This window comes from Citrus sinensis, chromosome 9, assembly GCF_022201045.2.
Source record: "Citrus sinensis cultivar Valencia sweet orange chromosome 9, DVS_A1.0, whole genome shotgun sequence".
Classification (NCBI taxonomy): domain Eukaryota; kingdom Viridiplantae; phylum Streptophyta; class Magnoliopsida; order Sapindales; family Rutaceae; genus Citrus; species Citrus sinensis.
Genome location: NC_068564.1, coordinates 25,541,575 through 25,568,117, shown reverse-complemented (window position 1 = coordinate 25,568,117; position 26,543 = coordinate 25,541,575). Strand labels below are relative to the sequence as shown.

Below are 26,543 nucleotides of genomic sequence, written 5' to 3'. Positions count from 1 at the left end.
AATGTGTCCCACTGGGACTGAGTTCTGGTCTGGCGAGAAGCCCGAATCAGATAAAGTGATAAACCTTACCTCTATTCTATTGTCAGCTAAATATGAACCTTTGATTATCCAACATTGTTGTTAGCCGTAATCAAGTTCCAAAATCGAGTGTATAGATATTGAATAATGTTAAAGTTGCCCAAACGATTTATCTTGAGTGAGATTGAAATGGATTTGTTGATGGGTACATATTATTTTCAATAAATAAAGAACCATTTGTTGCATTTCACGTCTTTATAAGTTTCATTAATTCTCTTTGTTGTTTAGTTTTATATTTCTGCAAAAATCAACCGGACATTTGCATCTAACTATGATCGATATAAGCATCAGGGACATATCTAGTATCGGACCAGCTGAGGCCCGTGCCCCTGCTGACTTTTTAAAAAAAAAATTTATTTTCCTAAACATTTAAAAAAAAATACTTTATTTATAATTTAAGAAAGTACCTCAATTGAATTATAAAATTATAAAACTACCCCAAATATTTTTAAAAAGTTCATACAGCCCCTAGATTAAATGGCTGATTTTAAATACTTTGATCAACAACTAAAATGATATGAAAATTAAATAAAAACAAAAGAAGATAGATTATTAAGATAAATTAAAAAAATCAATTCACTTTAATTTTTTTTTTTTTTTTGGTTTCTTTCTAATGCTTTCAATCAAACACACTTTCTTTAATTATTTGTCAGGAGGTCAGTGCGTGGACTTCACTTTAGTTCTTTGAATTATAAGTACTTTCCTTCAATTATTTAGTTTTTCAACATTGATCCATAAGTTGTAAGTCTAATTAATTGTAATTTTTAATTTTCTGATTAATTTTTTGTCTAGGTTTAAAATCCCTAATTTTATCATGTACTCATATTTGCTCTTTGTTTTGCGCTATATAAATATTTTTGGCATTATTGAAAGATTTTTAAAACAAATTAAGTGATATCTTAGTTTTGGATATTAGAAAATATATTTTTGATTATATTGATAATAACACTATCATACATTCTTTTCAACACATAAAATCTCGTTGAGGCTTTGACAAGAACAATTTTAATAAGTAAATTTATTATCCACGAATATATAGTTGCGATGTTATAATTTCTATCTAAATTTTTACAGGTATATTAGATTTTAAATAGTGTGCTAGTCATATGCATGCATTCACACTCTATAAGAAGTATAATTGTGTATGCAGCAAGCTCCCATTTAGAGTTTGTGGGGCCCACAACACAGTTCCCTAAATGAGAGCTTACCACACTTGCAGTCGTGCACTTGAATCATGTTTGATTTTAAATATCCCCAGCTAGATCAAAATCCCAACTACGTCCTTGATAACCATTATAAAAAAATGTAACTTAAAAATATGGCATGATTTGATTAGATAACTATGTATAGAAAGATTTCCATAATTTGTTGTAGAACAAAAATTTTATCAAAAGTAATTTTTAAAAGAATTTACCAAACACCAAAATTACGCATTTGCTTCTTATAAACAATTTTGAGGTTGAACCTCCCAAAGATAAACCAAAAGTAGGCTTCTAGAACATTTTAACTAAGATTTGCTTTTCTTATTTGGATAAATATATTCAAACATTTAGGTAACATTTTTTTATCTAAAATTTAAATAAGTTTAAATATGTCTAAATGAAAATAGATTAATATCGTAATTGTTTCTCATGTTTTGATGTCTAATTATACGTGTTAAGCTATTTGCTTTAATAAATAAAAACATTGAAAACTAAAATTTTTACATTGATGACCTTCCAACAGTTGCATGCATTATTAAGTTTTACAAGTTAAATAATCAATAGGTTTAGAACATTTTAACTGAGATTTTCTTTTCTTTATTTGGATAAATATATTCAAACATTTAGGTAATATTTTTTTATCTAAAATTTAAATAAGTTTGAACATGTCTAAATGAAAATAAATTATGATTTTTTTTCGTGTTTTGACGTCTAATTATATGTGTTAAGCTATTTATTTTAATAAATAAAAACATTGAAAACTAAAATTTTTACATTGATGACCTTCCAATGGTTACATGCATTATTAAGTTTTACAAGTCAAATAATCAATAGTTTCATAAAATCTAAATAAAATTTGTTTTGAGATGAAAAAACAAACAATCCCTTAATGTTATCAACTGATCATTTACTCTATTTATCATTGAATTTAATGCAATAATGGCTAAACGTTTGTATCAAAATTTTACCTAACTCATTTTTAATAGTGAATTTAGTTCATCTCGAATCGTAGGTAATTGGGTGTTATTGGAAATATTATCTTGTTTTAGTAATTTACAAGAGGAATTTTTTTGCTTATTACTTTAATTTTTTTTTATTAATTAGAAATCGAAATAAGATATGATTGGATGATTTTTTTTTTCTTTTTTCTTTTTTATTTTGGTTCCCATTTATATCATCTTTCCCCAGAAACATAGCTGGATAATATATGATTGGTTTAGAGTTTGGGATAACTGGATAATCTAAGATCCTTTCGAAATTGTCTCAAAGCCACATCAAGAATGCACCAGCCCAGTCTATACTGGTGTCCGATAGTATTGTTGGGCCGTTTCGCACTCTGCTGGCCCAGTTAGCCCAAAACCCATTCCAAATTACCACCGGATGTTTGTTAACATTTCTCGTATATTTGGAGTTAAGAAATATAACAAGTATTTGACCAGAAATTTGGTTCGATCAGACTTCATAATTAAAAAATTAAAAAAATAAAAACAAAAACAAAAAAAATTTCATATGCTCAAGGGTTGCTAAAGAACTTCCACAACCCTCTTCAAGTATACTTTATAAGGTTACAAATTTTGTTAAAAAATCTGAAAATTGAAAATTAAGTAATAATAAAGCACTGATTCTCTTGATTCAACAGATGTCATTGCTTCCAACAATTGATACCATGCACAATCTTTCAAATGCCAAAATCATCAGCTGACGTAAAATCTGTCAACATGAAATCTCCTTCTCACCCTCATCTTGTTTCTTTACATTTTTCATGTGCAAGTTGATTTACTACACAGATCCTAATAAAAAACGTTATCTCCACAAGGCAGAGCCTGCTTCAAGTTCTCTCCATTGATTTGCTGTAAGATTACAAGTAGATCTTCCTGTGTTTTCATACCAATAAGTTGAAAAGAAAGAGAGAAGGTCATTTTCTATTTAGAAACTGTGTATTGTCAAAGTCCAATTTCTAAATTGTATGCTACAAAGACTTCGTGTGGAGGCAAAGCTAAGTGATACCAAACAATGCCATTTCATCTTTTATTATTTTTCTTTTCTTCACATTTAATTTCATTTTACTCTATCGACTTCCCTACTTCTAAATGAAGCCAAATCTCAAGCACAGCTTCTTCTAATTGTCAGTACTCTGTCTTTTTCTCTTTAACAACCCTTCTGTCTGAAATATAATGAACTGCATCTGAAATATAGGCTTGGTAAATATATATACATATATATATAATCTAGCCCAAATGCTAAGCAAGGTTAGGTAAATGACAGCAACCTTAAACACAGGACCTCATCAAATCCTTCCTTTTACTGCATATGATCACTTGGGATTCTTGCAGTTCTGCTCAGGTTCTTCTTTGGCATATGAACTAACAAAGCCTGGAAAAATAACAAGAAAAACAAGAAGATCTCTAGCTAGCCGGGTTTTGTTTGGTTCTTTTTCCTTTGCTGCTTGGGAGAAAATGCAGCTTCATATATCACCAAGTTTGAGGCATGTAACAGTGCTACCAGGCAAAGGCGTTAGGGAGTTTATCAAAGTGAAGGTTGGATCCAGACGGCTTTCGTATCGAATGCTATTCTATTCACTTCTGTTCCTCACATTTCTTCTCCGGTTTGTGTTCGTATTATCTGCAGTTGATACCATTGATGGAGAAAGCAAATGCTCTACTATAGGTATGTCTTTTCATTAGTTGAACAGCATTACCAGTGCATTGCAGCATTCATATTAGAGTTCAAGAAGAATGTATTTGCAGAAATTGTTAGTGACAAGCAAAACTTTAAATTCCAATCTAAATATTAAATAAACAAAAACAAAGTTCATACCATTGTTATGCAAAGTTAAATGATTGTCCATAAACTTAGTTTATATGATTATTAAGAAAAATAGCTTGAGATTGTCCGCATACTAGAGATTCACTTAGAGATCCTCCATAGCCCATTGGATCATATGGATATACCAATCATTGACAAACACGCGTATGAAAATCCTAGCCAGGGCTTATTTATGTATAATCTAGTGATTTTCCTCTGCCGTTTAAGATTAAGCTGCTCAATTAAACTTTAATTATCAATTACAGAGATAAGTCTGACAAATGCCACCGTGCATGTCATGTGATCCTAATTCAAAATTAAAACATTGGCATCATTAAACAATTACGTAAACATATGGTCGGCGAATGGGTTGCATCAGTGGTTGGCACCTTAGTAACAGTAAGAAGAAAGAGACTGCGTAACTTCTATGATTTTTATAGTAACTCATCCTCTCTTAACTTTATGTTTTTTACATTTTTTCCCTTATGATAGGTTGCCTGGGAAAAAGACTAGGACCAAGGATCCTGGGAAGAAGGCCCCAGTCCACTGTGATCTCCTAACCCCTTAGTTTTCTCTGATTTTTTTTTTTCCTGTGGATTTGTCTGGGAAAAAAATAAATTACGAACTAGTGCTAATTTTGTTCACTAATTAAAATTATTTTCGGTTTGCTAAAGGTTCCAGAAGTGATATACCAAATATTAGAAGAACCCATGAGCAAAGATGAATTAAAAGGAAGATCGGATATTCCTCAGACGTTAGAAGAATTCATGGCTGACATGAAGGAAAGCAAGTCAGATGCAAAAACCTTTGCTATCAAGCTTAGAGATATGGTACCACTCTAGCATATTTTATCTTTTACAAATTTGATTTAACAATAAGAGATGGGTGATATATTCAGAACTTTCAGCAATGCTTAGACAAATCAACATTTATTATTTCACAGGTTACTCTCATGGAACAAAGGACTAGAACTGCCAAAATTCAAGAATATTTATACCGCCATGTAGCATCGAGCAGCATACCAAAGCAGCTCCACTGCCTGGCATTAAGGCTGGCTAACGAACACTCCACCAATGCAGCTGCTCGACTCCAGCTACCCTCAGCGGAACTTGTTCCAGCCCTTGTCGACAACTCTTACTTCCACTACGTCCTTGCCTCCGACAATGTGCTTGCCACCTCTGTTGTTGCCACATCACTAGTGAAGAACTCATTGCACCCTGCAAAAATTGTGTTGCACATAATAACAGACAGGAAAACTTACTATCCAATGCAGGCATGGTTTTCACTACACCCCTTATCACCAGCCATAATTGAGGTCAAGGCATTACAACATTTTGACTGGTTTTCAAAGGGCAAGGTGCCTGTTTTGGAAGCAATGGAAAAGGATCAACGTGTGCGGGCACAGTTTCGAGGGGGCTCATCAGCCATTGTGGCAAATAATACTGAGAAACCTTATGTAATCGCGGCAAAGTTGCAAGCACTGAGTCCTAAATACAACTCTTTGATGAATCATATTCGTATCCATCTACCAGAAGTAAGTATCATGTTCATGCTCTAAGTTTATGTGGTTCTACTGATTTCACTCTGAACTAGTATGCTTAGTCTCAACGACCACATTTTCTCTGCAGATGTTTCCTAGCCTAAACAAGGTAGTGTTCCTAGACGATGATCTTGTAGTACAAACTGATCTTTCCCCTCTATGGGACATCGATATGAATGGAAAAGTTAATGGAGCAGTAGCAACATGTAGGGGGGATGATAAATTTGTGATGTCAAAGACGCTCAAGAGCTACCTAAACTTCTCCCACCCTTTGATATCAAGAAATTTTGATCCTAATGAATGTGCATGGGCATATGGTATGAACATATTTGATCTTGAGGCTTGGAGGAAGACCAACATTAGCCAGACCTATCATTACTGGCTAGAACAGGTAATCACCATTATCCATCGATTTAAATTGAAGGAAAAGAAGAACATACTCATCTAGAAGTGTTCGAATCATCTCGTCTAACATTTCAAATAGTCTAAATTCTTATTGTATTATGTTTCCTATTCTGCAGAACTTGAAATCGGACCTGAGTTTGTGGCAGCTAGGGACATTGCCTCCTGGTTTAATAGCATTCCATGGACATGTCCATGTCATTGATCCATTCTGGCACATGCTGGGGCTGGGGTACCAGGAGAATACAAGTTTTGCTGATGCTGAGAGTGCTGGTGTCATTCATTTCAATGGCAGAGCAAAACCTTGGCTAGACATTGCCTTTCCTAAACTTCGGCCATTGTGGTCTAAGTATATAAACTTTTCTGATAAATTCATAAAGAGCTGTCATATTAGGGCATCTTGAGATGAATTTTGAAAGAAACATGTTGATTGTATGGATGATAAATGTATTTGTATATGAGATAAAAGGGAAGCGGTAAATGGAGAGAATTCTTCACAAGATTGAGGCCTTCAATTCAGAATGTTAAATGGCAATAGCCCCAGGCTATTGTTTTTCTGGATCCCTTCTTCCTTTAAATGAAAATTCCAACAGAAAGCATGTTACAGAATTGATACCATTGGTATTCATCTTATGTAGCACAATTTTTTTTTTTTTCATAAATGTATTAATGATGAGACATCAATGATTCTTATGAATTCCTGAGAATTCAAACTCAATCAATAAAGTCAGGCACCTTTCAACAAATTTGCTCAAGTGATGCACTATGCCATCATTCTTGGCACTGAAGTGGTCCTATTGCCCCCATTTCAGAAGAGGCACTTTGGATCAGTGAAACTTAAATTATATATTCATTTGAGCAAAGAAAATATAAAATATAACAAATTCTTGTAGCATTCCATCACATAAGGAATCTTGAAGTGGGCAGAAGCATACAGGATCTTGAAGTTTAAAAGCATAATTCTTCTAACCTGTCTTCAATTTCTATGTAGGAATTAATTATGGAAAGTTATATAATACATTAATATCTCTTACTGTATTAAAATTAAAAAAATAAAAATAAAATAATGTATTCACAACTCCCATCTGTTTCGAAGGATAAACATTTCAGAAATTCACATTTATATGTATCATTTAAGAACAAGCAAAAACAGCACAAACTGTAGAATAAATGGTGGTAGATGGGTTATATTGGCAAAACATAACACCAAATATTGACATTCAACTCCAACATCCTTATCTGCACTCATCTTCCCAATGATGCAAGACAATGGTTGCTCAAATTTTAAGTTTGAAGTACAAGCTCAACCACTTGACTTGTTTCAATGAGCTAACAGGTAAAAGTTATTTAACTTCAATAAAAGTTCTGGTTCCAATAATCAGGAAGTTATTTAAATGAATAATAGGAAGTTATTTAATGAATAATTAAATTCAGCAGTCAATGATAATTCAAACAGCACCAAATTTCTCATTTTGTTTATGAAAAATATCAAACAAGAAATACATACAATAAAACTTACTTTGTTCCGGTTACATTCGACACCAAATCTCTCAGGAACTTGGCAGATTTTGTGATAGGGGAGTTGATAGCCATCAAATTATACAACACAGTCTCCACTTCACCAATAGATGGTCGTGCCGTAAACCTGGAAACCACCTTCATTTTTCCTTCTTCTTCAACAAAAACATTCCACTTTTCACCGCTCAATATCCCATTTCTCACACACTTGAAAATCATTCCTGTTCTTTTACTCAAAACGCCCTGAACTTCTAATCCCAAAAACGAATATATCACCTCAAAAGAACCCACAAAGCCACTCATATCACCAAAATTCTCCTCGTCTTCAAACGCCCATCTGGGGTTAAAAATCACCACTGGCTTCGGATACAAACTGTCAGCAACTGTCTTGATAACTCCCAATTGTGACTTCTCTGGCGCCAATAATATCGCCACCTCAGCAGAACTCACAATTCTGTTATCTCCACCAGTAACTGTCTTTACATCAATGTGTTCAAATTGGTTCAAAGAGTGCGATTCAAATACTTTCACTGCAGCCTCAGTGAAGGCAGCATCAGGCCAAAGAATCAGAATCTTGACTGGTGAGCCTTTTCTTCTGATGGGCAGGTCTGTAAACAAATCAAAAGCAAGCTGAGAGAGGGAAGATGGTGAGTCATCATCTATGACAGGAATCTCAACACGGTATCTAGGTTGCTTCAGTTTCTTGAGTTTGCCAGCGAGTTTGGGGTTGTTTAGAGGCTTCTCAAGGGTGGTTGAGAGGCAAGTTTTGGCTTGGAGAATGGCCTCTTCCTTGGAAGTTGGTGGGTTAGAGGAAGACAAGGAGCAGTTGAGGGATAAAGAAGAAGCTTTTTGGCTTTTGCATGGAATAATTGATGGCAAAGAAGAGATGTTGTAATAATAAATGTTGTGGGTGGTGGAAAATGGCAGAGATGGGCAAAGGGTTTTGGTTTGAGGATATGGGGTTGAAGGATCTGTTATTTTGAAGGTTTGCACATGAAGTTTGAGGAGATTGGCAGCCATTTGAGTGACGATCAAGCCGCTTTCCATCAGAAGAAGATAGCACCCACTTATAAACTAGATAAGATACGCTGGCAGGGCCAATGGGTTGCTAGAAATTTTACACCAATGACGCGGCACTCTTAAATAAATTTCAATTTGTTTTTCAAACACCCTCATCTTTCACATATAATACTTATCGATTAAATTCAGATGTTATATAAAAATTTATATCTTTATGATTCATCTGTGCTTTGGCAGGGTGAGGCCTTAGCCTCTCATCAGCAATGCCTAAAATAATATCAAACTATGTAGGTCTCCAAAATTGAAACAAGGATTGCCAGACGAACTTATTGAAATTTACATGCAAAAGCCAGCAACAATCCATAGGACAGAGAGATTCAAATACAGTCACCCACCAATCATTAAAGACTTCGGAAAAACTAATACAGTCAGAGAACAATGATAAAACGAATACACTTGTTGGGTGCAAATTGCAAACCCAAATCATTGTAGGTTGCATACTTAAGCAACCGGAGGACGGAGTACATGATCCTGTGAGGTATCCACTGCAGCAGGAGGCATGAATTGCCACATTGCGACTCCAGGGTAGCTGATGAAAGGCATCAGCTTGTTTCCAGGTGCTTGGCCTTGGGCAGCAAATGCAGCAGGGATTGCAGGAGGAGGAGTTAAGAAACTGGGTTGTGTGCTCATAGCTTTGAGTTGCTGCTCTATCTTCTCTTTCTCTGCCTTTAGCCTCTGCTTCTCATCACGAAGCTCATTCTTCTCAGCCTACATAAGAGAAAAGGTTGCTTAATGTATCTGTCACAAATGTAACTTTAAATTTCCTTGTCCCTTTTCCAGATATCAAAACAATACACAAACGAGAGAACAGACAGAAATAAAGCCTTGAGACAACAACATTTCATCCACAAAGTTCCCACGAAAATTAAGGCAGACTTGCCTTCAACTCTTTGATCTTCTCCTGGAGACTTGAATTTGAGTCCTTCAACTTCTGGGCTTCACTGCGTAATTGAGTCACCATCCGGACGGCATCAATCAGAATAGCTGCCTTATCTGTTTTGGGGGGCCTTCCAGGCTCTAAGATAGAGGCTAACTCCACAAACCTGCAAATCAATCCAAATATTGGACATTCAAGCTTGTGTGTGAGAGTGTGTGTGTGTGTGTGTGTGTGTGTGTGAGAGAGAGAGAGAGAGAGAGAGAGAGAACAAGATAATACTTGTCATTAAGACGATCCCTACGCAACTTTTCCCTGCACGCCTTGGAGCTAGAAGACCCACATGATTCTGATCTAACCCTGCAGCAGGAATATTGGAAGAGAGATAATATTATTAATAAAAATATATATTGGTACAAACTTTATGGTCTCGTTGAGGCATAATGACCCATAAAATTTAACCCGCTTGGCATCTGATTAAAATCTAGATTCCACAAGTTCCTGACTATACGAGAACCCAAATGGCTCAAGATGTGACCACACTGATTGCAAATTACTACAGCTCTATAGAATGCTCAAGAAAGAGTGAACATCTCAAAACAATTTGCATTCAGTATATCCAATTCTGGATCCTATAGATCCAATTATGGAACAATTCTGTAAAATCCGTAGCTCACAATTTATAAACAGCTGACAAATATTAGGGTAAGGCAATAAACAGAGAAGAAAGGGAATGAAAAATGACAAGAGAAATTGTTTACCTCTTTTTTGAGCTTTCCTTGAGACCATTTGAATCCCCAAATGCAGAATCAATTTCCACACTACAAACAGATCATGTCAGACAAACAAAAACAAGTTACAGGACAAACTACAAAAAGAAATGCATGTACTGCAGTTAATTATACTGATGCATTATGTTGATATCATGCAAATCAGGATCTCAGCCTAAGCATTTGGGACGCAAAACAAACTTTCCATGGTTTGAGACAAAAATGGAGCTGAAAAGCTAGCATCTTACTCCTTCCACCAACACATTCAGAACTGGTATCAATCAAATTCTAAAGATTAGCAAATACTACATCTAACCACCATTTTTCCCATCTCAGAAACAATTATTTGATAACTAGGACAGAACAATAAAGCATCACTTACAAACTCAGTTCAAGCCTCAAAACATAAACATGAGTATTATTCGAACAATATTAGCTTCTGCCTTAAATACCAAAAAATATAAACATTTAAGTAGAGTGCAGAGAATGAAATTCATCCATTATAATCACGATGCACAGAAGTGGAGATGAGCTTCTACAAAAGCACAACGAACCAACAATTTGAGTTCTACTAATATCCAATTCCGCACCAAAAACAGCAATAAAGTAACTTCATTTATGCTGCATCAGGTGGCCTGGAATTCTACCATAAAATTGGAACAGGATGGAATGGAGGTTATCTCATTCAGAAAAAGAAATTACAAACTACCGCATATGGCATGAGAGCATTCACATAAACCTAATCAGAAATGAGAAAAGAATCTAGCAGTGCAAGAAACCGCAAAATTCCACATACACTGGACAAGTACAATGATAAAATCAACAAGAAAATGCCCTAAAATTAATAACACAAATATAACATAGCATATATACTATACAAGCTAACCAAAATTAATAAAAGAATAATTGAAATCAGCCTGTTACATCAACATTTAGCTCCATTTGACCTCAAATTTTCAACTCTATACTCTCTCCAACAAGAATGGACCCAATAGAACAAATTTTCACAAAAAATTTTTGTGATAATTTCAAATTGGAAAACAACTTACACAAAAGAAAACCTAATTGATTAGTTAATAAAAGACATAGTAAATTAAAATAAACCCATAACAAAAATACGTAAAAGCCATTTCTTTTTCTGCCTATAAGTACCAGCCATTTGACGGCCCGTTAATTGGCGGCTGAACGGTCCAAGTGAAACCCGAAGCGGAAACGGAGAAATTGCCATCAGGGACAGTGATATCGTCGATCAAGGGGTAATCTAATAGCCAATTCGTATTTTCCGGAGAAACCATTTTGAATTTCCAGGATAATATTTATGGGTTTTCCGGCGGAGAGAAATTTTCCTGGGAAACAAACAGCGGTTGAGTTTCGAAGAAAGAGGAGAATGGGGAATCTGCGTGTAGAATTTTTGAGGGAATTGTAGTGGCCGGTGGTGGCGTGCGTGTAAACAGTGATTCTTTTTTTTCTAACTCTTGGGCTTGGGCTTCATCTTGGGCTGACACCTAAAGCCTAGTTGCAATTTACTATATCATCATTTTATTTCTATTTTTTTATATTATTTTTTATTTGTTCAATGACCTTTAATTTTTTGTACTATTTTAAGCAATATATCGAATTCGTGGGATGTGAAAATGAGGGAAACTTTAAGTGTAACTGTGGTATCGTGTCACAGTTACATCTAGTCGTTGGACGTTAGTAGACCTCACCAATCTAACTGCATTCAATGGCTAAATACAACTGTGGCACGGTGCTACAATTGCACCGTAGCCTGATCCGTGAAAATGTGCTGATAGTGTAATACTTCACTTTTAGAGAGAAACATCAATATCATTATTTATGGGAGACTCTTCAAAATGTAAAATATGTTGAAAAAGTAATTAATTATTTTTAGAGAGAAACATCAATATCATTATTTATGGGAGACTCTTCAAAATGTAAAATATGTTAAAAAAGTAATTAATTAATTTAAAGTTAAGATGACAAAGTTCGATCACATGAACTCATATCGAAGTCACAAATTAAAAAATATATGTAATTTTTTTAATAAAGTAATAAAAAAAATTTTTTTTTTTTTTTGGGTTTGCATCAACACCATCCATCAATCAACTCAAAGCTTTCGTAAGATGGGTTTACTCCTTGCATATAGAAAAGCAAGTTGATTGGATACGTCCCGTGAAAGCAATTGATGATGATCATTAGGATTTTATGTCAACGTGGAGCATGATTGTGAGACTGTCAACATGACAACACAGTGTGGATACTTGCTGCTCGCTGCACACTTTTCACTTTAAAGTGTGTGGAGATTATAAGTACAAGAACAATGACGTGTAGTTAGTCTATTGGGCAACAAGGATGTGATCGAATAGTCATGGTAGGGGATCAGTGGACTTAAATATTATGCTCTTACCTGTTTGGCTGCCCTAAAGGATGAGGTGGGTCCCACAAACAAATTCCAAAACCGAGTAACGGGCCCATGGGCCTCAGGCCTAGAGATCACAGGCCCAAATATTCATCTAATATGTACTATTTTAATCATCTGTAATGTCTTTTTATTCAAATTTGAACTTATCTATTTTTTTTTTTCAGTTGGGTGGCCAAATTCTAAATTGGTTTTTTAATCCCTACTGTCATCAAGATTTAAATTCAAATGGCAACTTAAGAAAAAAGAAAAAAAAAACTAAAAGTCACTCCAATTTACTTGCGAAGTCATTTATCTCTCTATCAAATGTTTCTGTTCATATAATAATAATAATTTATCTAGGAAGTGGTAGGTGGTAACCCTCAACAATGCAACTGATTGATATGGTATTGGCAGCTCATGTTTTGCTTTTTGCATCATTTGCATTTTTTATTTCTTATGAACATCGACTAGCTAGGTTCATTGGCCGCATATCATATTCACCGAAACCCTCTCCACATAATTTTTAGGTGATGATGAATGAAATGTTAATTGCTAGTGAATGATTGAATGAGATTCATCACACATTTTGTATTTTAGAGTAGTTAGGTCCCATGTGGGATTGATGTACTGTAATTTTTAAGTTGTACCTGCTGTAGAAAATAATATGTAATTATTAAACAAAAGTTAATAATATGTAGTAGATTTAAATTTTTTATAATAATATTTTTAAAATTATTAAATATATAATAAAACTTTCATTATACAAGTGAAAAATTATATCAATATAGCTAATAAATTACAACAACTAATGTTTACCAAACACTTTAATATTGAAACTTTTAAACTACAACTACCTAACATCAATCCCAAACGCACTCTTAATCAGTTAAACAAACAAATATCTCTTAGTATGATGTGGTTTGTATAATGAGTAATGTAAGTGCCACAGACTGTTTATACAAATTGATTCAATTTATTGTTGGTTAAGTGACACATAAAATACTTATGGAGGTAACGAAATCTTTACATCTAGTCAATACTATAATGCTACGTCATTTGTATATAAAGCTTGGAGCTCTAGAATTTCTAATATATGACATATTGAATGATTTTTTTTAATTATACAATTTATCTAAAAAAAGAAAATGATCAAGCTTCAAGGTGTACATGCATGAAATGTTATTGAATGGGTTTAAGTTTTTTTCAATACGTACATTCTCAAAGAATGCCATTGATAATTTTAAAAATGAAACAAGCAAGTAATCAAACCCACAAAATATGAAATCAAAGACACCCCAACTAGTCTTATTGACATCCCAACTAATCTCACTAGCTAACAATTCTTGCAAACTTCCATAATTTTCTTCAAACAATTCTCACCCCAAACCTTATGAAACACCAACAAAAAAAAGCATACATGTCTAATAAATTTCAACTAGCTAGTTTTTGTGTAACCGAACGGAGTGAATAAAACCATTAATCATTTTTCTTATCGCTTGAGGATTGGCACCCACAAGCTTATCAACCAAAGCTCCTTCCTTCATCAATATAAATGTTGGCATGGCCTTTATCTCCATCTTTGATGCTACCACCTAATTAATTATTTAAAAAAAAAATCATTGTTAGAATAAACGACATGCATGATGTATTTAACACGATCAAAATAAGAATCATGCGATATTACCTCTCATTAGCCACCTTTTTCACATTGCCTAAAGAATGATATATAATTATACAAGTCAGTCAACAAGGAGTGGGTGTGTGGTCATCACAACTCTCAAATAATTATTGGTTCTGTTCAATTCATAGTTTATTCCAAATTGTGTGCATGGATAAGCTTTACTTTACCTAAATAATATAATTGCTGCAAAAATTAAAAAAAAAAAAAAAAACAAGTCACATCTCACACGACACCAGTTCCAATCATTGTCAGACACGTTTATGGATTAAAAAAAAATAGTATGTGGTTTATAATAGTAAATTCTATTTCACGGGGACTTGTTCCCTCCAATATACATCAATGATTAGAGATGCATTTGCATTTGCTTTTGTTTTTTGTTTCTATAAAAAATTGATAAATTAATCAAGAATAAAGAGAGCTTGTCACGCCCATTACAGCAAATGATAACATGTTATTTAGAAGTATTTATTATTCAGTCTAATGTAAAAAATGCTTTGATAAGATAAAATATTTCAAGTCTTTTGAGAAATGTTTAATAAACAACTAACAAATCCCGAATTACAATTTTTTGTTAAACATGGACTTGTTCCCTATAATCTACATTAATGATTAGAGATGCATTTGCATTTGCTTTTGTTTTTTGCTTCTATAAAAAAAAAAAAGGATAAATTAATGAAGAAGAAAGAGAGCTCGTCACAGCCCATTACAGCATATGATAAAATGTTATTTGGAAGTATCCATTATTCAGTCTAATATTAAAAATGCTTTGATAAGACAATATTTCAAGTCTTTTGAGAAATATTTAATAAACAACAAAAAAAAATTATTATAAAATAAAGTTGTCGGCATAATTTAAAAACTTTTGAACAGATAATTAACAATTACCTTAACTTCATCCACATCGACTGATAGAAATAGAATATCTTGATAGGTCGAGGCAAGTTCTTCAAAGAAATGATTCATAGCCACTGATGGCATGCACCATGCTGCGGTAAAATGCACCACAACCTGCATAATTCACAAAAAAGTTGTTTGGAATAATAACTTAGAAATTATATGCAGTTTTTCATCATCAAATACAATATTATCTCCTGCCACAACAAGGGAAAAAAAGAGAGTAAAAAAGTTGCCAATAACTATTAATATTCGTCAATATCTATAGTGGCAAGTTTGCAAGCATGAGCGAATTAATAAATAATTAAAAGAGCACTTACAGGGCAGCCTTGGTTGGTAGCTTTGGTGATAAATAAATCCCATGACTTCTCTGAATTTACTCTGGCAACTCTGGACTTCATTAGCTGTGCTTCATTGCCATTGCCTTGCATCTTTTCTTTCTTCTGCTTTCTTTTTTTTTTTTTTAAATTTTCTTATGTATTCTTATCTATAGATGAGAGAAGAAACCAAAAAGTTGCAATCAATAGAGAATAATATTAATGGCTGTTCAGCTATGTGTTTTTATGAGAGGCTCCTAATTGTTCTTCACTTTCTTTCAATGATTCTTCTATTTTATTTTTTTATAAGAATGAATGATATGATGGAATGGATTTATAAAGCTAAGCATGACCCACTTTTCACACCTAATAATCTATAATATATGCTTGAGGGTTTTGCATTATCCGGTTCTCTGGTCCCCATAATTAATCATGCATTATTTTGGTTCATTGTTTTCACGATTTTTGTTTCTTTCTTTCAAAAATAAATAAACTCCTAATAATTATTCTTATTTTTTTCCACATTAATTATGCCCCACTGCGAATTTAAACGTATTCTTTTAGTCTTAAAACTCATGACCACTTGCTTTCACCGTGAGAATTAATGAGCCAATTCCGATAATGAAAAATTATTTAGTAATTAATTGTCGTATTCTTGTGAAAACTGAAGATAATCAACTAAATCATAATCTTGTGCTAGGATTCAACGAATCATGATCTTGTATTAGGATAGAGTCTCTTTTTTCTTTCTTTCTGATACTTAGTTTCTAGAAAACTACATGTATATACGGAAGTGGGATTTGGCCAACCATATCCCTTGAAGTTTTGCCGACAAGGTCCACATCAAAGATTAAGGATTGTTTATCATTATCGCTAATAATAATAATTCTTTTTGTAACTTGTGAACAGTAACACACTGGTGAAAATATTTCTTTAATTTTTTTGATATGGGAAAGGAGTAACAAAATATATCTGATTTTAGAACTGGTAAACATCAAGCAAATTTTAGAGGACAAACTTTAGAGAACAGAAAACATGAAACTATATGCTGCTTTCACATCTGGATTAACGTTTTCTCCACTTTGTATACCATATTTTCCAACAATAATAATTCTTAGGTGCGGACATTTGCATTATTATAAAATAAATATTGGCAACTAGTCGATGACAACAATAAATAGCAAACTTTGATACATAATTTGTTATTTTTATTGTTATTGGCTAATAACTAACAACTTTGACACATAATTTATTATTTTATAAGATGTAAATATTCACATTAGAAAAGGATTCATCCTCATCCTAATATATATATGTCTTTGTACATCATTATCTATTCTTTTTTCAGTTGGATGGTTGTTAATATCGAATAAGAATCGTAATTGATATGCTTCAGTTTTAATTTCCAAAGTACAACCAGATGTTTGACAAAGAAGTATAGATTATTATAGAGTTTATACCAAGTTTAGTGATTCCAATTTATATAAATTTGTTCTTTCAAAAATTAAAAAAAAAAAATTAGGTAAGTTTGTCATTTCCTCGCACAAGGAACCCCCAAAAAAAAAAATTGTTATGAGAATTGGTTAATTTTGTATTATTTCCTCCTGAGATGATAGATTTTGAAATACTGTCTAAATTAAATTATTATAAATTTCAACTTATCTTTCGTTTTTTTTAAAGAAGATAAAAAATTTTTATCAACCTACCCTGATTTTTTCCTTATCCTTTGAACAACAATGGAGAAAAGTAAAGTTACAATAATTTTAAATTATTTTGAAAGTAGATAGGACTATTTAAACCCTCCAAAATGTTCATTAGACCCATTTTTTAATTAAATTCTTTATTGCTAAAGGAACCCTAACTATATTACTATTGTAGCCTAAACACAATAATTAAACAAAAAAACAACTCCCTGCTGCTCCATCTTTAAGATTGTATGAAGTTGTTATATATTTTGATTTGGCCAAAAATTTCATATTGGTGAAGGCTTGTATTCAGCGGATAATTTTTTTCTTATCAAATCTTTTGGGATTAACTAAAATTCTCTCTCCCAGTCAAGCTTTTTTAATGTATAAAAGAAATTAGCCATGAATGAAAGTAAATGCTAAGTACATATATTGTTTAAGTTTTAATTGTTGTCCTCTAGCATAATATTTCATGGTCAGCGATTTCACATAGTACCTGTATAACTTTTAAGAGAAGATGTACGTATGAAATTGTGAAAATTAAGAATTAGAGGAGAAAGATGCAGAAATTGTATTAATTTCATTAAGGATATATTGGGTATTAAAATGGGTTTGTAAACAAAACATAAATTTTTTAAATTTTTAAGTAAGTTTATTAAGTAAATCAGTTTAATAAGTGTTTTATTAAGTTCAAATAACCCACCCTTTCAAAATTGTCATTTCACAATGGGCTAATCCAAAACTTTTTTTTGAATAGGGGCTAATCTAAAACTTACCCTTTGAAAATATAAAAAAAAAATAGGCCTGATTTATAGAAATAATTCAAACGGAAAATTGGCACTCACCAAATGACCACACTACCCTCAAAATGAGGATATGCTTCTGGTGGTCAGTAGAAGCCAGCACTTAGAAACGGATATAACTAACTGAAACCCGCCGATGGTTACTCTATGATCATAAGCTCAAAAACTGCCACTCTCACTCAAAATTCATCATCAATGGCTCATTTGGCAAACTTAAATGGTGTTTCTGAAACCTTACCAGCCGTCCCAAACCTGCCTAAGTTTCAAAAATTCCAAAAGAGAGCTAAAATAATTGGACTTCTAGGCCACAAAGCAGAAAACTTTCAAGACCAGGCACAAATTACAAGAAGAGTGTCACTAGGCCTTGCCTCTTTAGCACTTATTGGAAGCACTTCTACCAATGGAGTCTCCCTTGCTGAGGATAATGGCCTCTGGGTCACTGGCCCTTTACCTGTACCTCCTGTATACAACAGTAAGAAAGCAATTTGCCAATTCTTTCTGCTTCTGCTATTTTGCCACACTTTTGCTTTGCTGGAAGTGCTTATTTTCATGCTTGTTATTCAGATATTGCTAATGAGAAAACGGGCACACGTTCTTTTCTAAAGAAAGCAATCTATATTGCAAATATTGGAACCAAAGGCAGGATTCATAGGCTAAAAAGATATGCATTTGACCTGCTGGCAATGGCAGATTTGATTGGACCAGATACTCTTAATTATGTGAGAAAGTATTTGAGACTCAAATCTACTTTCATGTACTATGATTTTGACAACGTCATCTCCGCAGCAGCACCCACTGATAAGCAACCTCTCACTGATTTGGCTAACAGATTATTTGAAAGTTTTGAGAAGGTACACGAACTTGACTTGAGTTATGTTCTTTAACCTGAAGCTTTTGGCAACTTCTTCTAAGACTAAAAGTTTTGATATGTTGACAGCTTGAAGTTGCCGTGAGTACCAAAAATTTCCCACAGACACAATCAACTTATGCAGATACTGCTGTTATTCTTCATGAGGTTATGGATCGAATGGCGTAAATCTGCAGAATCTTATAATTCCTTGTTGGCAAAATCATCAGGTAGTTCAAGTGACTGCTAAATTTGTGCAATGCTCAATCAACTTTCTTTTGCTTTCAAATATATGTTGCGTCTCAGTTAAAACACTGAGCTGTGAGATTCTATTCGATACGGAGTCATTTTCTGATTCAATAATAAAGGGTGCAATCACATACATAAAATTTAGATAGTATTCTTCGTTGATACATTGAATTTTGTAAGCGAAATGTTAGAGAAATCAATCTCAGAGCTAAAAGGATACAAATGCAATGATTTTTTTACTATACAAAAGCAACTCCTGTTAGAATCACAATACAACTCTCATTTTCTAGTTACTAGATACACCTCAAGTGGAGAAGGAAAAAAAAAGGGTCGATCTCAATGTTGTGTTATGGAATATTAGCTGAATATTAGCCGAGGCTCAGGCGAGATTCTGAAGACCTCATGCTAGTTTGGCGCCGAGGAGTCCCTATCTCACAAGCATTAACCCTTGCTGCAAACCGTAGCGAGCAAAGTGACTCACCCACTGAGGATGCTTCAGGAGATATATTCACAAACATCAATGTCTTTGAGTCCCCGCCTAAACAAGGCTGGTTGACAATTGATTCAAAGAATATTAGTAAAAATCATGGGACGAGTAAAGCTATATTTTGTCCACAACACAATGGATTAAAATCAGAAAATGCACGAAGGATCTCCTAGAAGAAATAGTCTCCAGCTTTGATAAATTTACAAAGTTCGTGATTTTGTCTAAAAGCATTCACGGTAATCGTAAGGTTTTAAGAAAAGCTTGTAGCAAACAATGGTATTAAAAAAAAAAAGAAAAAAAAAGGATGCCATTCATTTTTCCTGCTTTAAGCTGAGTTTTAAGGCAACAATAGAACATTTCACTCTTGTATGAGCGAATGGTCTGCTTCCACCAGAGAAAAGTTATAAGATTAAAGGATGATATAGAAAAGCTATATCTTAATTAAATTCATCTTTGGAAGTTTAATTGTGATATAAATAATTTTTTTAAAAAAAATTATGCATATTTTTCTGCATTAAGCCACGTCTTTATTAAAAGATAAAACTATGTACAAGCTAATAAAAAATAGTTTACAGATTGAAAATTTTAACTCAATAATTCATATGTACCACAAGCTTACCTGAAGAAGATAAGTTAACTTTGAGTTCCTAAATGGTACATGGTCTTCCTTCTTCTCCTTCTTTGCCAAGGCAAATATGACATCACTTAAAGATGACAAACTTTTATTAATGGCCTATACACAAGTGGAAAAAAGATCATTAGCAACCTAACATGCATATTACAACAAATAACAGAAGCGAATTTGTAACAACTAATAAATTACTTGAGTTTCTTTCAGTCGGTCCCCAGTTGAGCCACTCTTTGAAAGACGCTCACTTCCAGCAAGATCAATCAGATTTAGGATACCTTGTACTTGTTGTTCGGTGCTCTAGTCAATTATGAAAACAACAGCTAATTAATAAAATATTACATTTATGGTCACAGCACATTAGATAATGCGAGAGCAGAAGGGCATCAACGCATGCGGATGTTAAAAGGAAAAGGGTGATATACCTCATTAAGACCGGATATCCGCAACGTGAAGACAAAGTGACTTCTTGATGATTGCTCGTTCATCTGGGTCTTGCCTACAGACCTAAACAGATACAAAACTCTTCATTAGAAGTCCTCTTAATTGAATAAAATATGTTAGTAGACTTAGATGAAGCTCAAATATGCCATATTTGAGTCTATTTCCCAAAATATGAAAATTCTTTCTTCCCCCAACCAACAATCACCATTTGCCAAAAGTTTCGTCACATCTAACAAGCTGATATACCATTAAAAAGGCTATGTATTTGACAAAATATTAACCATGGAAAAATACAAAATAGAAAAATTGAACATAAAACTCAATACAGATAATGAAACAGCAGCCCTGATATACTTCTGAACTACTCTTAAAATATCAGCATCACCAGTGAAAGCATGCATATTCTAGAATTGTTACCTGCTGTGTGCAGCCCTATCTAAAAGGTAGGAAACCTCCTTAGTACTGCAGACGTCCACAACAGTAAGGTCAGTCACATGCGTGTTTCCGTTTGCATCATGTTTAATTGCATACTGTTTTCCATTACAAGCATTCTCCAGTCGTGATGCATCTCTGTTTGTTGATAACAGATCCCGGATTGTTTCATTGTATATTTCCAACATGGACACCTGCACATGTTTGGAAAAAATGAGTTCAAAATGTTTTGTTCAAGTAGACAAACAAAGAGCTATACTACCAAGATCAGTAAGATGATAATGCTTACCTGCATTTCATATTTCCAGCCTTGAGATAGAAGAGATTGCCTAGTTTGAAATATCTGTTCTAATGAACGTGGTATCAAACCTTTTAGATCTGGATGCCCTGGTTTCCCCATCATGGTGTAGGTTTTACCCGAACCTGTTTGACCATAGGCAAAAATACAAACCTGAAAAGAATAAAAAACTATCATCTCTTAAAGCATGTATTTTACTAGAGATAAACTGAGTAAATAAGTGTGATAGAAAAGTGTGTTATGGAACTTGCATATTTGAATGTAGCAGGTATATAAAACCTGAAGGATATACTCTACCCTTTTTCTCTGTTTTTAGCAAATGCACAACTAGAGAACATATCTGAGTGTTCTCAAAAAGACCGCAAAAAAAAGTAAAGGAAAAATGCTAGATAGCTAAAATAACACAAAAAGGTATCACAGCAGCACGTTGCATGACCACATCCATACATTTACTAAATATGAGAAGAAACTTGAAGTAGAAAAAACACCTTGTACCCATCAAGAGCACTTTGAACAAGCTGAGAAATTTCTACAAATACATCCTCTTGCGATTCATCAGGCATAAAAACTCTATCAAACGAGAAAGAATGTTTTTGGCCTGACAAAAGTGAATTCACAACATGAGTTTTTATTTTCAAAATTCAATTGAATTAAAAAGAAAGGCATAATGGCACAACCTAAAACCTACCATTTTGCATTATATCAATGCCCCGTCCAAGAGCTTCAGTTGTTGTAGGATATGATATCAGTTTTCCTTCACTACCAGAACTATCATCAGGCAATAGAGGCCGCACTCTACAGAATACACGAATGTTCCCCTTGAGTTCCTGTAACATAAGAGATTTCTTTTCGGTAAATGTGTCTGATATTTCAGCTTGTAATTTTAAGTGTGAGAATATTACCAAGATGGTATTATGTAATCTTTTACGCAGCTTCTCTCCTTCAATGAGTTTATATTCTGCATCTTCCAAATGATTCCGTAACTCATTTATGAGTTTCTTTTGCCCTTCAAATTCTGTCTTTGTCTCCAATGCAGATAAGTCAGACACCTATCAGGAGTATAAATGTAGTTATAACACCAAGGACAATGAATAGAATGACATAGTGACATCAGAGTATAACTCATGTATAAAAATTTTGCTGGATTTATGGCAAAACCTCCAATTTTTCCTCTGCAGCTGCAAGCTGATCTGATAATGACCTAATCTGGTTACTTTGTGAAGCACATCTTGCCTGTAAAAGAAAGCCAACATCTCAATATAATATAAAGAGAAATACACATTCCCAGAGTTAAAACAAATCAAAGGTTAAAACAAACCTCTAGATCTTCTGAGCTTACTGCCAACTCCTTGTACTTAATTACTTCAGCTGTTAAAGCTTGCACTTGCGACAGTTGGTGATCACGATCATCTCTAACTTGCTGCAGCTCTACCCTCATGGATGCAACTTCATGCACCAAAGCATCTTTCTGTCTCATAGCCTCATCTTGAGAAGCCTAGAAATTTTGAAAGATATAAATTTTAAGTAATGAAAAAAATGAATATCAAAATAGTCTAATAATCGAACTTAAATTTATTATACAAACGACCAAAACTCAGATACATTCAACTACAAATTAAAGACATGGCTCAAAAAACTTCACCAAATCTAAGGAAATATATTGCTAATAATGTTTTTTAAGTTCATTAAGGACATGACCCAAACGATCATGTACTTGGCATATAATGTTCACTTTCTAGATGATTTTTAGCCATTTTCCTTATAGAGCAGTTGGTTGTTATGTTCAATTACCGGTTTAAATAGAACTATTCCTCAACCCCTTGATCCTCTTCCTTGGTCCAAGTTAATTCTTGTAACCACATTACAAAATTGATATTCCTTATTGAAAAAAATAGAATTTCCAGTTTACTAAAAATTTTTACTTTTTACGTCTAAATAGTAATTTTCTTCAAAAAGAATCACATGATAATCTAACTTCTAGTAATCTTCAAGCAAATTTCCTAAATGTGCCACTTGTTGGGCCACCTTATCACCAAATCAATTAATGTCAATGCATAAGATTCAGAAAAAATGGGTTTTATTCTTAATTTCAGCCTCTCTTGAAATGTTTCCGTCTTCTAACGCGTTCCTCTATTCTCATGGAAAGTACAACATTTGTAAATTAGTATGAGAGTCTTCCTTCAAATTTAAAAAATTAATTATAACATCATAATTTAATTCTGCATGGTTGAAGAATAATGCAGGTAAAAGCCATATATACCATTCATCATTCATTGAGCGAAGGGTGCTTATAGAAATTTTCAACAATGCTACCTTCCAAGTGCAACAAACAACAAAGACAGATTCACTATGAAAAATTTGCAACTAATGTTCTCTTAAAAGAGCATTAAGAATCACAATCCCCAAATATATCTCAAGCATTCTACAGTGTCCCATATCTGGAACCATGCAAGAGAAGATGGGATCAGGAATAAAAACTCACTTTATATGTAGACAGTTGTTCTTGCAATGATATATATTGACCCCTTAAGGTGCTTAGATTTTCCACGATAGCAGATTTTTCTTTCTCTCCACGCTTAATTGATTCATGGGCCGCATCAATATCTTTCTGGAGTTTAGTATTGTAGTGCTGTAAGCTTGAGTTGTACTCCTGTAATAGCTTGTACATATCATTTATTGACGCTATCTGCAGAGTTCAACAATTCCGCATCACAGATTAACCAGGATAAACTTATAACAAAATCAAAAGGCAAAGGCAAATAGGGCAAGAAAAGAACTTTGATGAATTAGAAATACATTTGCTGTATTACCCTTTGATTAGCACTTTGGAGCTCCTCTTGTGCTTTTCCAAGGTCTTCTGAGAGAGAGGCATGTGATCTCTCCATATTAAGTCTTGTCTCTTTCTCTCTTGCAAGAGAATCAAGTGCCGCCTAATTGTTGATATGAGAAAGTTAATCACTTCTTTTAACAAATACCAAGAAGGAACAAATTCTCACAAACCACATTGAATTCAGAATCTAGTCCTCTCACCAACTTATCTGATTCTTCTTTTGCAAGTTTCTCTTGTAAAGAAGCAAAACTCTTTCTCAACTCCACAATTATCAAATTGAGTTCCTCTTCCTTGTTTCTCAAAGCCAGCTCTATATCCAAGCACATCAATTAGCATTTGCAAACAGCATAAATACGGAGACACTAAAAATGAAAGAAATCGATCATACCCATCTCAGCACATTTTTGTTCACTCAATTCCAGTGCATTCCTCAGTCTCTCATGCTCAAATGCATAGTCTCCCTCTAGCTCTTGAAACCACTTAATGCAAAGTCTAAGCCTCTTTATGTAGTCCATCATATTCTCGCATCTCTCCTACATTTCCGAACCAAGCAATTAAATTATTTCCCATCTTAACTTCATTATAATTATACTCGAAAACCCCCCACAAAAAAAATATATATATATTAAGTTGAACTAACCTTGTAATTGAACTTGTTCTTGTATCTCATTTTCTCACTCAATAAAGCCTCAACATCCTCTCTTGTAAATTCAATGGTACCGCATTCAGAACCCGCATTGCTTGCCGGATTGCTACTCAAGCCAAGATCCTGGATCCCATTTACCACAGAAAAAGCTTGCCGGATCCTTGCATTATTTGCTGTGCCAACCATTTTTTCGGCTCCAAACTTTTGCTCTTTGTCACAAGTCACCTCATCAACACCGAGCTTCTTCTTCTTAACAAAAATAAAATAAAATAAAATAACACAAAAAAGGAAAGATTTTAGATAACAATACTAAAATGATAAAAAAAAAGATTAAATAAAATCAAGTCTTGACTCTTGAAAATGAATAACCACACCATTAGCATACTTCACTTGAAAAGGCAAAATGAAAAAGTACCCACTTTCAAGAAAATTGAAGAATTTACAATAAAATGAGGACAAAAAAAAATCAAATGTTTAACCGTAATTAAGGAAATCAAAGAGAACCCATTAACAAGAAAATCAAAAGGAACGAAACCCAGATGTTGAAATTTTTTTTTTCAGTTAAAAAATTACTTACATTGGAGGAAGGGCTTGCTTTTGTTATGTTGTTGCTAAGAACTGGAGGCTTGTTCTGGTTATTAGAAGCCATGAAGGTTTTTATTTTTTGGGTTTTCAGGAAAGTGGGGTCATTGATTGCAAACGAAGCTACCGAAAGCTAATCATAGCCGTTGCTTTTACGATCAGGAAGATGACGACTGATGGATGGCTGGATGATGAAGAAGAAGCGCTGCAGTGTCCCTGCTGCTACTGAGACTGACGGATAGAGAAATGAATTCTTTTTTCAAAATATTTGAATATTATAGACTCTGGGGTTATTTTTGGTAAATGTGTCTTTCGATTATTCAATATTTTACCGTTGGGTTTTAAATTTTGCATTTTTAAAATGAGAGCAGGCGGTGCGCTATGTGAAAGCGACTGTAGGTGTACGTAATGACAATAATACCCTCCCATTGAAGGGCCTGTTTGGCTGATATTGAGTGTTTGTTGATGGGGCAAAGATGTCCATTCTTAACTAAGCAACTCCTCAAAGAATGGATCAGAGTAGGTTTAGTACAAAATTAGACACTGGCACGTATTAATGTATACTCAATTATGTTGGTTTAATTGATTAATGTTTAGTGAACAATCTAATAAAAGCCAAATCATAATTATATATAACTATATATATATATATATATATATATATATATATATATATATATATATATATATATATATATATATATATATATAATGTATAAATGTTTTTCAAAAGAATATTTCATGTAATTAGCAGGCAATCTAGATTCCATATTTACTTGAATCTTAGGCTATTAAACTAAATAAAATTTTGAATTATAAAGATTCTTTTTCATTATTTTTTTTATTTTTTTAAGAGTAAAATAAAGAATGTTACAATCATTTTGCTTGTTATTTCTTGCAATGATGATAGATTGTCCATACAAGGACAAATGGTCCTATGGTAATTGATTGTAGTAATTTTAGATTCATTGACATAGCACGTTATTAAAAAATATTTTTTAAAAAAAAGTTGTCTAAGCTATGCATCATAGATGTGGACTCCAATGA

The 26,543-nt window shown here is 33.4% G+C and overlaps 6 protein-coding genes across 8 annotated transcripts; 2 read left to right on the top strand and 4 right to left on the bottom strand.

Moving 5' to 3' along the window:
- The first annotated feature begins 3,610 nt into the window (after window positions 1-3,610).
- On the top strand, window positions 3,611-7,052 carry LOC102611968 (probable galacturonosyltransferase 12). Its single transcript, XM_006475241.4, has 6 exons — window positions 3,611-3,947; window positions 4,578-4,633; window positions 4,760-4,915; window positions 5,029-5,619; window positions 5,714-6,016; window positions 6,147-7,052. The coding sequence occupies exons 1-6, from the start codon at window positions 3,737-3,739 to the stop codon at window positions 6,429-6,431; spliced, it is 1,602 nt and encodes a 533-aa protein (XP_006475304.3). The 5' UTR covers window positions 3,611-3,736; the 3' UTR covers window positions 6,432-7,052.
- LOC102612265 (uncharacterized) lies at window positions 4,999-8,662 on the bottom strand. Of its 2 annotated transcripts, none has more exons than XM_006475242.4 (2): window positions 7,547-8,660; window positions 4,999-5,302 (listed from the first exon to the last, which is right to left on the bottom strand). In XM_006475242.4, the coding sequence occupies exons 1-2, from the start codon at window positions 8,590-8,592 to the stop codon at window positions 5,293-5,295; spliced, it is 1,056 nt and encodes a 351-aa protein (XP_006475305.1). In that variant the 5' UTR covers window positions 8,593-8,660; the 3' UTR covers window positions 4,999-5,292. The 2 variants fall into 2 exon arrangements, with proteins under 2 accessions (XP_006475305.1, XP_024953190.1); XM_025097422.2 differs by lacking the exon at window positions 4,999-5,302 and adding an exon at window positions 6,453-6,598 and having other exon boundaries at window positions 7,547-8,662.
- Window positions 8,663-8,878: 216 nt separating this feature from the next.
- Window positions 8,879-11,696, bottom strand: LOC102611674 (transcription factor ILR3). The gene is made up of 5 exons (XM_006475240.3): window positions 11,422-11,696; window positions 10,261-10,320; window positions 9,782-9,859; window positions 9,506-9,668; window positions 8,879-9,333 (listed from the first exon to the last, which is right to left on the bottom strand). The coding sequence occupies exons 1-5, from the start codon at window positions 11,562-11,564 to the stop codon at window positions 9,067-9,069; spliced, it is 711 nt and encodes a 236-aa protein (XP_006475303.1). The 5' UTR covers window positions 11,565-11,696; the 3' UTR covers window positions 8,879-9,066.
- A 2,123-nt stretch (window positions 11,697-13,819) lies between these two features.
- LOC102577957 (thioredoxin-like protein CXXS1) lies at window positions 13,820-15,876 on the bottom strand. The gene is made up of 3 exons (XM_006475239.4): window positions 15,569-15,876; window positions 15,240-15,362; window positions 13,820-14,265 (listed from the first exon to the last, which is right to left on the bottom strand). Exons 1-3 carry the CDS (start codon window positions 15,677-15,679, stop codon window positions 14,113-14,115), a joined length of 387 nt encoding a protein of 128 aa, XP_006475302.1. The 5' UTR covers window positions 15,680-15,876; the 3' UTR covers window positions 13,820-14,112.
- Window positions 15,877-18,152: 2,276 nt separating this feature from the next.
- Window positions 18,153-19,297, top strand: LOC102610576 (photosynthetic NDH subunit of lumenal location 3, chloroplastic). Its single transcript, XM_006475236.4, has 3 exons — window positions 18,153-18,525; window positions 18,618-18,904; window positions 18,991-19,297. Exons 1-3 carry the CDS (start codon window positions 18,201-18,203, stop codon window positions 19,087-19,089), a joined length of 711 nt encoding a protein of 236 aa, XP_006475299.1. The 5' UTR covers window positions 18,153-18,200; the 3' UTR covers window positions 19,090-19,297.
- On the bottom strand, window positions 19,228-25,744 carry LOC102610885 (kinesin-like protein KIN-14N). 2 transcript variants are annotated; one of them, XM_006475238.4, is made up of 17 exons: window positions 25,492-25,744; window positions 24,909-25,160; window positions 24,657-24,801; window positions 24,469-24,578; window positions 24,249-24,368; window positions 23,921-24,124; window positions 22,757-22,933; window positions 22,597-22,671; window positions 22,341-22,487; window positions 22,127-22,265; window positions 21,927-22,036; window positions 21,430-21,591; window positions 21,126-21,334; window positions 20,690-20,771; window positions 20,460-20,564; window positions 20,256-20,369; window positions 19,228-19,697 (listed from the first exon to the last, which is right to left on the bottom strand). In XM_006475238.4, exons 1-17 carry the CDS (start codon window positions 25,561-25,563, stop codon window positions 19,518-19,520), a joined length of 2,403 nt encoding a protein of 800 aa, XP_006475301.1. In that variant the 5' UTR covers window positions 25,564-25,744; the 3' UTR covers window positions 19,228-19,517. The 2 variants fall into 2 exon arrangements, with proteins under 2 accessions (XP_006475301.1, XP_006475300.1); XM_006475237.4 differs by having other exon boundaries at window positions 24,909-25,163; window positions 25,492-25,743.
- Between the last annotated feature and the right edge of the window lie 799 nt (window positions 25,745-26,543).